Source organism: Hetaerina americana, unplaced genomic scaffold, assembly GCF_022747635.1.
Source record: "Hetaerina americana unplaced genomic scaffold, ioHetAmer1.1.p SCAF_22, whole genome shotgun sequence".
Classification (NCBI taxonomy): Eukaryota; Metazoa; Arthropoda; class Insecta; order Odonata; family Calopterygidae; genus Hetaerina; species Hetaerina americana.
Genome location: NW_027286786.1, coordinates 9762524 through 9773354, shown reverse-complemented (window position 1 = coordinate 9773354; position 10831 = coordinate 9762524). Strand labels below are relative to the sequence as shown.

At 43.9% G+C, this 10831-nt stretch overlaps 1 protein-coding gene across 1 annotated transcript; it reads left to right on the top strand.

Moving 5' to 3' along the window:
- The first annotated feature begins 302 nt into the window (after nt 1-302).
- On the top strand, nt 303-752 carry LOC139689350 (uncharacterized). Its single transcript, XM_071586434.1, has one exon. The coding sequence runs from the start codon at nt 303-305 to the stop codon at nt 750-752; it is 450 nt and encodes a 149-aa protein (XP_071442535.1).
- Nucleotides 753-10831: the final 10079 nt, after the last annotated feature.

The following is a 10831-nucleotide window of genomic DNA, read 5'->3' as shown; positions in this document are numbered from 1 at the left end:
CACGAGGGACAGGAAACATGAGGGTTTCTTGTCTATCAGTGCATAAAGCATTTCCCCTGAAAAAGCATTTCCCCTCTTGGATAAAACACACACACACACACACACACAGGTTAGCTGCAGAGTCCGACTGCGGCGGGTGCCCAAAAGGTGCTACCGGTGCCATGAGGTGGGCCACATATCATACGAATGCACGAGTACGGTAGACCGGACGAACCAGTGCTTCCGTTGTGGCCAAGAAGGCCATAAGGCAGCTAATTGTTCGAAAAACCGGACTGAACTACAGGAGGAAATGCGAACAGAAAATGGCTAAGGTCGTACAATTAAACCTGAACCACTGCGCTGTGGCCCAAGATCTGCTATTTCAAACCTTGGTCGAAGAAAAGGCAGACATTGCCATCATCAGCGAAGTGTATAAGGACCCGAACACGGCAAACTGGGTATTGGACTCCAAGGGTACAGCAGCCGTTTGGGTGAGTGGAAGACTCCACATATCTAATCGAGCTGCAACTCACGTTAGCGGCTTCACGTGGGTGGAAGTGTCGGACATGCGTATCTATAGCTGCTATTCCCCACCTAGTGATGATTTCGAGGAGTTCGCGAGATTACTTGAAAACATTGGTGCCAGTGCTCGGTCATCCAGACTACCAGTGGTTATAGCGGGAGACTTCAACGCATGGGCGACAGAGTGGGGTAGCAAAAAGACTAATGCCAGAGGTCGAGCTTTACTTGAGCTGTTGCAACGCTTGAGCTAGAGCTCGCGAACACAGGGGCAGCAGCTACGTATATGAAGGCTGGCAGGTCGTCCATAGTCGATCTCACCTTCATCGACCCCAGGTTGATGGGGGCAGGTTTCAGTTGGACAGTCAGCGACCATTTTACAGGAAGTGACCACCAGGCCCTCCTGTTCACACTAAAATAAGGCGGTGAAATAGTTAGAAGGGAGACGAAAGCACGGAGAAAGTGGGATACTAACTCTTTCGACCACGAAGTTTTCCTTTCCATACTCGGAGAACACGAAAGCAGTGGCACTGCAGGGGAAAGAGCGCGGCACCTGAATCAAGTACTTACGCTGGCTTGTGATGCTTCAATGGCCATAAAAGCTGATGCATGCAGCCATCCCCCGGTGCACTGGTGGAACGACGACATTGCTGAAATACGACGACAATGCCTGCAGTCCAGAAGGCTTCAGCAGCGAGCGAAAGATAGACCGTGGTTTCAGGAGTATCACGAAAAATACAAAGAAAACTGCAGAAAACTGAAAAGAGCCATCAAGGATGCAAAGAAAAAGTGTTGGCATGAGCTCTGTGAGGAAGTCGACCGCGACCCATGGGGCAGACCATACAAAATAGTCATGAATAAGATCAAGCCCAGAAGTGGAACAAGTCCATCTTGTCCAGACTTTCTGAACCGGGTCGTTAGACATTTATTTCCCCAGCAGCAGCAAAGGGCAGCTGAGACAGGCTTAAGAAACTTTCAACATACAGAAGAAGTACCTGAGGTAAGCGAAGCTGAACTTAGAGCGGCGGCCTCTAAGATAGCAGTAGGCAAGTCTCCAGGCCTAGATGGAGTCCCGGGGCTGGCCATAAAGGTAGCTGCTCTGCAAGACCCAGGCTTACTTAAAGAGACGCTCAATGAATGCCTAAGAGAAGGACACTTCCCGGAAGCGTGGAAAAGGCAGAGGCTGGTACTGCTTCCAAAGCAGGACAAACCCCTCGGAGAGCCATCCTCTTATCGACCGCTCTGTATGATCAATATCGTAGGAAAACTATTCGAGCGAATAATCTTTAATAGGCTTGAGGTGGCTGTGGAACAAGCTGGGGGCTTGTCTGATAACCAGTTTGGATTCAGAAGAGGTCGATCGACCATTGATGCCATAGGTCGCGTAATGAACTTAGCAACGGAAGCTGTAGAGGGTAGTCGAGGCACAAGGAAAATGTGTGCTATTATCGCACTGGACATCCGGAATGCCTTTAACACGGCAAGATGGGAGGATGTAATGGAGGCATTAGAACGCCTGGAAGTGCCGCTCTACTTGCGTAAGACCATTTTGAGCTATCTTAGTGACCGTACTCTAGTCTATGACACAGATGAGGGAGAACATTCGTACAACATCACGGAAGGAGTGCCACAGGGTTCAGTCCTAGGACCACAGCTCTGGAATATCTTATATGATGGCTTACTCAGGCTTCATCTTCGAAAGGGAGTATCGATCGTGGCCTTTGCTGATGATGCCGCACTGGTCGTTACTGCCAAAAGCGTGGAGGAAATTGAATATCTGGCGGATTCTTCCATTGAGCAGGCCACCGACAGGCTTAAGAGTCATGGTTTGAGCCTCGCCGCGGAAAAGACAGAAGCGATACTAATAGCACGCACCAAGGCCAGGAGTAGTGCCACCTTCCTCGTGGAAGGAAATGCAATACAAACGGCGGATGCGATGCGGTATCTCGGAGTGACCCTTGATGGAAAGCTCCGATTCAAGGAGCACCTCCAGAAGGTAGGAACCAAGGCATCGAAGGTGGCAGGAGCACTTGCAGGCATCATGCCGAATACTGGAGGACCGAAAGATCCTCGGCGGCGCCTACTTGCTTCGGTGGTTACCTCCATTATCATGTATGGCGCACCAATATGGTATGAGGCAATGACCAAAAACAGAAGCTATGGAGCAAGTTGCAACCGAGCTTACAGAACTGTGACCCTCAGGGTTACACGAGCCTACCGTTCTGTATCCTACATTGCTCTATCTGTGATAGGAGGACTTCCTCCGTTAGATCTCCTGGCACAAGAACGCGCCAGGAATTACCACGGAACAAGACGAAATATAGGACCGGACCAAGCCCGGTCAAACAGCCGACATCAATGGTCTTCGGCACTGATGGAAGAGTGGCAGGTAAGGTGGGATGAAGCCATGGTGGGCCGTTGGACGCATAGGATTGTCCCAGATATCTTAGCTTGGATCAGCAGAGGACATGGCCATCTGACATTCCAACTCACCCAGGTACTTACCGGCCACGGCAACTTTCGCAGTTTTCTGCACCGCATTGGGGTGTATGGAAGTGCGGAGTGCCCGGCTTGCCCACGTGAGGACGAGAGCGTAGAGCATGTCCTGTTTCGGTGCCCAAGATTCGTTGAGGCACGAAGCTCATTTTCTGGCACTTGGCAGGGCCCCATGACACCAGAAGGGCTAGGGTCCTGCCTACTTAGGTCCGAGTCGGATTGGAATGCTGGGGTCGCGTTCGCATCACAAATTGTAGAGGAGCTGAGTCGCCTAAGGAGACAGGCAGAAAGTAGTATGGAAGCGGAGTCAATCTGAGCTTGAAAGAGCATCGGGAGTGGCCTAAAGGGCATGACTGCCCCACTGAAGTAATGCCTAGCGGCGGTTTCCGGGGGGCAGGCACTAAAGAGTTGGGAGTTTAGTGGGTAGGCCAAGGGATGGACACCGGTGGCAGCAGTGCCCACCCTAGGAGAGTCCCACACACCGAAAGTCCCGACGACTTGCGATGGTGCGTAAAGCATTCTCCAGCTCTTCGGGAAAAAAAACACACACACACAAACACACACACACACAAACACACACACACACACAAACACACACAAACACACACACACACACACAAACACACACAAACACACACAAACACACACACACACACACAATACACTATATATCCCTCCCCGGACTACAACCTTGACGTAGTGGAAGGCCTTCTGCGTTCCGATGACCCCTAGAGCTGTGCTGGTGGGAGTAATAATTATTGCTCCTTGTAGGGTCACCCATGCCAGATAGGTCGAAGTTTAGGAGCCAAACGAAAGGTAGTCCACGCAGCGTCTGTTCCTCAGTGAGGCGGCTGCAATGGCATCTGACCCCAGTGGGGCGGCCAGTAAGTGATGGTGTCACGTTAAAAACACTATTGAGGAAGGCAACGGGAAACCACCTCAATCATTATTCCCAAGAAAAGTATGATGGACTATACAGAGATTTTGAATCCTGGCAACTACGGGGCTCGGCTCAATCGGCCGTGTGTCGTGCCCGGCAGCGGGGGAGGCAAGGCTTCCGCGGTCGTCATCCCACGAAACCCTTGCAAAGGAAAACCGGCAGCAGCAGGACAGAAGACGCAGGAGAAGAAGAACAAAATAGTTAGAATAGGAACGTGGAATGTTAGGACAATGATGAGGACAGCGAAATTGGAGAATGTTAAGCGAGAGATGGGAAGGGGAAATATAGATATTTTAGGTCAATGCGAGCTAAGATAGAAGGATAGCGGGGATTGCTGGTGTGATAATTATAGAATAATATACAGCGGAGGGGACGAGAGCCAACGAGGGGTTGCCATAGTATTAAATAAAGAAGTAGGAAGAAGCGTAGTCAACATAGAGCAGGTAACGGATAGATTAATACTAAAAGAAATAAAAGCCGAACCGACGAACTTGGTTATTATTCAGGTATGCATGCCACCGAGCAACCATAAGGAAGAAGAGGTCGATAGGATATGCGATCAGTTAGAGGACATAATCGCGTGTGTTCCTGCAGGGAAACTTTTGATTGTGTTGGGGGATTGGAATGCGAAGGTAGGCGTAGGAAGAGATGGTGATGAGGTGGGGGACTACGGATTAGGCACGAGGAATGACCGCGGGGAGAAAGCAGTTGAGTTCTGCAGAAGACAGGGGTTAATCATCACCAACACTTGGTTTAGACACAACAAAAGACGCAGGTATACATGGAAAATGCCAGGTGACTCAGGAAGATATCAGCTAGATTATATCCACGTTAGACACAGGTTTAGAAACAGTGTGATAAATTCCCACAGCTTCCCGGGAGCGTATGCGGACTCAGAACACAATTTAGTGGTTATGAAATGTAGCGTACGTTTCAAGAAGATAAGGCAGGGGCGGCGAGTTAGAAAATGGAATGTAGAAGCATTAAATGGGTTGAAAAGGAAGGAGTACCAACAGGCGGTAGAGAAAATCATGGAGGATGGTAAAGGGCTTAGTACTATCGAAGAAAAATGGGAAATGATCAAGAAAGGGTTGTCTAAAGCCGCAAAAGATACTATTGGAACCGTTAACGCTAAAAGGAAAAGGAATCCATGGATCACGGATGAGATGATTACAAAGATGGATGAGCGGCGAAAATGGAAGAATGTTAATACAGAATTAGCCAAAATGAAGTACAAAGAATTGAACAATAAATTGAGGCGGGCAACAAATAAAGCAAAAGAAGCATGGTGGAAGACGCAGTGCGAGGATATGGAAAGTCTGCAGAGGAAGGGTGAAATCGGTGCGCTGTACAACAAAGTTAAAACTTTATCGGGAAGTAAGAAAGGGAGATCTATGCTAACAGTTAGAGATAAGCCAGGTAAGGTAATAGTTGACACAGGAAAGATCCAAGAGAGAATAGAAGAACTGTAAAGTAAAGAGCTCAGACCAACAAAGTTAGACATTGAAAGGGAACATGACGTATAGGAAGATAGCTTAGGTCCAGGCATAGTAGACAATGAGATAAAAAGGGCATTAAGGGAGATGAAACTAAATAAGGCCGTGGGGGTGGATAACATTCCCGCGGAACTATTGAAATGCTTAGGAAAATTTGGGAGGAAAAGCTATATGGGCTGATCCGTAGTATTTATCAGGAGGGAATCTGGCTGGAAGACTATGTGAGATCAGTTTTAGTTCCTATTCCGAAAAAGGTAAAAGCTACATCATGTGAGGACTACAGGACGATAAGTTTGATATCCCACGCAGCTAAAGTTGTTTCCAGGATCATAAACAAAAGGATAGAGAGTAGGGCAAATGATTACTTAGGGGATGATCAGGTTGGGTTTAGGAAGGGGAGAGGTACGCGTGATGCCATTGCAGTAATGAGATTATTAATCGAGAGGAATATAGAACACAACCAGGAGGTATTTGCCTGTTTCGTAGATTTCGAAAAAGCGTTTGATAGAGTGAATTGCGAAAAACTAATGAGTATATTGCAGAAAATAGGAATAGATTTGAGGGAAAGGAGGCTAATCCGCAACCTGTACATGTCTCAGACTGCTCAGGTGCGGGTGGGAAACGGGGAGTCAGGATGGGCAGTGTTAGGAAGGGGTGTAAGGCAGGGTTGCCCATTATCACCGTTGCTCTTCAACCTGTATGCAGAGGAAATGATCAAAGAGGCATGGGAAGAACTGGAGGTAGGAATGAAAGTGGGCGGGGAATTCGTAAAATCAGTTAGGTTTGCTGATGACCAAGCTTTAGTTTGTCAGTCAGCCAAGGGGCTGCAAGCATTGCTGAGTGAATTGGAAATTCAGTGCGAAAGGTATGGGATGAGAATCAATATTAATAAAACAAAGGTTATGCGATTTTCTTGTAAGAAAAAGGCTAAGCTAAACTTTAAAATAGGAGGGAAAAAACTAGAAAGGTAGAACAGTTTACATATGACGGTAGAGTTTTGGACCAACACGGTCAAAGTAGTAGGGACGTAAGGAGAAGAATTGTGGCGGATGGCCACATGGCCATCAATCGCGCACAATCCCGCTAAATGTGCAAACTGCAGATTAGGCGCATCCAGCAAAAGGAAGTCGCCAGTTGGCTTCGCGACGCGGCGGGTGAAAGGTACGACGCCTCTGACATACTAGATATTACACATTCATTCACTTAACCGTCTAGATTACTCCACCCATAACGGTAAATTCTCCATGCTGGAACAATTAAATAAATATATACTTGAGGGTAATCTTTGACCCGACCATTTATCCTTGGTGAACATATTTTAAAAGTATATAATAGATAAAGTTATATCTTTCGTCAAGTTCAATACATAACTTGTTTTGGAAATTTGAATATGATCAAGATAATGTATTTTAACTGGTCGAGAGTATTTAAGATATGGTATAAGAGTATGGAATTCCACTGGTACTACAAAAATTAATATACTAGAAATACACAGAAAAAATCTAGAGAGAATGTCAGAGGCTACATCAAAGAATACAATTATTCAAGATGGAAGAAATATCTAGTAACAATTGGGAATTTTACCTGCTGATAGACTGTATGGATGTCTTTATAACGGGAAACCATTTTAATGACAAATATAAAATATTTGACGTAAAAAAAGGTATTGCCGTTAAGGTAACATATGAAGTATATGACAAAAAATATCTTACAAATCAGGGTAAACAAAGTATAGAGGTAACTGTAATTTTAATATTTAATGAAATACCTAAGGGTTTAAGACCACAGGAGTCAATAAATGATGGGAAACAGAAAATGAAAGACTAGTTGTTTGAAGGGAGGGGCAAGTGCTTTGGAACAAAACTTGACAAAAAATACAGTTGTCTAACTTGCTACATTATGTGATATGTTTGTTTTATTAATGTGGCACCGCTGTCAAGACAGAATTCACTGGGCTTGCAGGATCAGAAGGATTTTATTCAATTTGTATCTCTGTGAATTTATGTACTTTATCTGCTACTAATGTCCATGATGAAGATTGCCTTCCAAATTGATTTTGAATTTTGCAAATGTTCTATTGTACAGGATGAATGAAGTTACCTCTCCCTCTCTCTCAATTGAAAAACAATTTTCCAAGAATTGGCAACGGAATTTGGAATTTCTTCTACGTCGGCAAAACGTGAATCGCCGATGGCAGTGCACAAGAGCGTCGGTGTACGCTTGTACGAATATTTCGCGGCCTCTTCTTACTTTTCATTTATTTCTAATCTTGTTTATGACGATGCATTATATTAGACTAACACATTAATTCCATTTCCCATGTCCAAATCCATGAAGTCATTCGTTGGATGGACGAATCAGGAAATTATACATATGATCACTTGCGTTTTGAACGCTGTAGTTTTTTTCCGTCGTTAATTAATACGGTTTTAGTATTAATAAGTTGTTTGTGTTAACTAGAATACATTACGCTAGTTTTCGCCGATTCATGTAAATTGTGACTGTATGAGATAACTGAAATTGATTTCAGTTAAACTTGGGGATTACATTTTCAGGCATGAACGTCTTCCAGCAAGCATTTATTCTAACAATGCGAAGTGCAGTGTGCAATGATTGCTAAGACACTCAACTTCTTGTAACGTTACACACTTTTCGTTATCCAGTAATATTTATAAACATACTAGTACCTGTCATCAAGTACTAAAAGTGATGGTATAACTTGAATTGACACCATTGACATTTTCGTAGCCGTGAAAAACTGATATAAAAAATAACCTTTCCAAAGTCGTGCGTTTACAACGGTTGAAAAAAATCCTTCAACCTGGATCTCAGTTGCAATTCAATCCTTTGGTTAATAATTAAATAGAATCTTACCACCGGCATTGTTTTTAAAGTAGCACTAGGCATAAATGACACAGAGTTCAGCCGTAACATAGTGGAAATCATTCACAATGAAAGAAGACACTTTTATTTTCCACATGGAATATTTTTATTGCGACCTAGGTTTCGTTATCTCTTCAGGTTATAATTCCTCTCCATTATAGAATTCTCTGAACAGATACTATGTACAAGAATGCTATCCCTAATTATGCAAAGCTTTAGATCAAATCTGGCGTATTTCTACTCTATCGAAAGTAGCTTGAGGTATAAATAAATTTTTGAGGTGTTCGACCGAGTAAATTCTAAACAACTAATGGTCATTTTGCAGAATATATGCAGAAAGAGGCTGGAGAGATAGACTATCCCGGAACCTGTACGTCTCAGCGTGTGAAGGTACTGATTGGGACTGGAGACTGGCAGTCCAAATGAAAGGGAGTAAGACGGAGATGCCCAATATTCCCTGTTCATGCCAACGTAAGTACGTGCGGAGGAAATGGTGAAAGATGTATGGAAACGGCTGAAGCTAGATTAGGGATAGAAATGGGGAGCTCTTCAAAACCAGTTAGTCCTGCGAATATACTAGCGTTTGTTATCCTGTCAACCAGAGGGTTACAATCAATATTTAGTGCACAAGAAGGAAGGATGAACGTTGAATTTTTGAGTCAAACAGACTATAGTATAGCAAACTCACCATATTGAACAATATTTCCTAAAGCTGTAAAGAGTTGACCCTTTACGACTTACGGAAATATTATTTCATATAGTCAGTCTTAGAAAAGGACATAACAAGGTCTATTTATCCTTTGCAGACTAGAACGGGTAAATTAAATTCGTCTATTTTGACGTGTTTTGGATGAGAGTTGGCAAATTGGTGGGATGGTTCGAAGAAAAAACGTTTAGATAAGTATGGCAGCGTTTACAAAGAGGCTGCTGTGAAGGGCGGGGGCCTTAGCTGAAGATGTAAAGAAAAGACTGATGACCAAATATTAAGAATGGGGCGCAATTTTGCTTGGCTAAGAAATTAGGTGTTTGAGGCAGGAGTTTGAGCGTAGATTTGAGGGCTTTGCGATGCGTTTGTGAGTGAAGAAGTATGAAACAATATGAAATATACGGAAAGGAAAGCAAAATATGAAGCAGGAGACATGGTGCGGGAAGAGAGGTGGTTGGTTGTTGGGAGGTGTTTGAGGGCAGAAAACGTGGAGACGGGGGTAATCTGATGAAAGGACACTCTGAGAAAAGAGAGGACGGTGGTAGAGCGAGGTCGACGAAGAAGAGAATAGGTATTTTGAGTGGAATCACGACAGGTAAAATGAATGCAGGATTAAGGAGTTGCTTCAATATGCGGTATATGGCCTGAAGATATTTTTGTAATTTCATCCAGAAATTCATTTAAAAAATGTATTTATGTACCCTGCAAGCCACCACTAGGGTGTATAGCAGGGGGTGGATGCACACATTGAGGAAAAAATGGCAACTTAAATCTCTCTGTCCAACACTTAATCTCTCCAATTTCATTGACGTGATCTCTCCTATCGCAATACGATGGGGGTAATAAGACATTTTCAACATCGCTGCTAAGGAGACTTCCTTCCAATTTATGCAACAGCTTCAATCTCAAATTTAACCTTCGCTCCGTGAGTGATTCCCAGCCTAGCTGCTCTAATATTTTGAATACTAAGTTTACCATAACAACGTTTTACAAATCTAACTCCTCTACGGTACACGCGATCCAATTCGGCAATTAATCCAACTTAGTGAGGATCTCATATACTTGCAACATATTTCAAATGAGGCCTAACCAGCGACAGATAACATTCCTCTTTGACTTTTTCCTCATGTTTACCCAGTACTCTTCTAATAAATCCTAATTTTTTGTTAGTTTGTCCACACATTCCCCGTACGTGCTTCAACCAGGAGAGATCGTGAGTGAGGGTAACGTCGAAGTATTTAATTGAGTCTATACATTCCATTTCGGTGTTCCCAATGCAGCAGGCGTCCAAGAGGGAATCGCTCTTTTTCCAAAAAATTATGACCACGCACTTTTTTCAGTCTATATCTAATTGCCAACTGTCGCACCAGCGTTGTATAGCATTAAGGTCATCTCAAAAAGCTGCTCTGTTCTCAGGATCACGGATATAACGGTAAACCACTGCGTCGTCGGTAAATAAACGTGTCTTACGAGCGACTATGGTGCCTGTGTCGTTAATATAAAGTAGAAGTTAAAGAGGTCCGATAATACTTCCCTGGTGAGCATCTGAAGTAACTTCTACTGCATTTGAGATAACTCCATCTATCACTACTCTTTGTACCCGACCATTCAAAAGCCTTTAATCCAATTCAGGATATTTTTATCTATGCCATATGCTTCTAGCTTTGCGAGTACTTTACTATGAGGTACTTTGTCGAAGGCTTTCTTAAAATCTAGAAAAATCACGTTCACTTAAGCATTGCTTTCTCCCGAAACAAGAATATCATGAACAAAAAGCGCAAGTTGTGTCTCGCAAGATTTTCCTTTCCTTTC

Coding starts and splice junctions, on each gene's coding strand:
- LOC139689350 (XM_071586434.1), top strand. CDS start 303: ATGGCTAAGGTCGTACAATTAAACCTGAACCACTGCGCTGTGGCCCAA.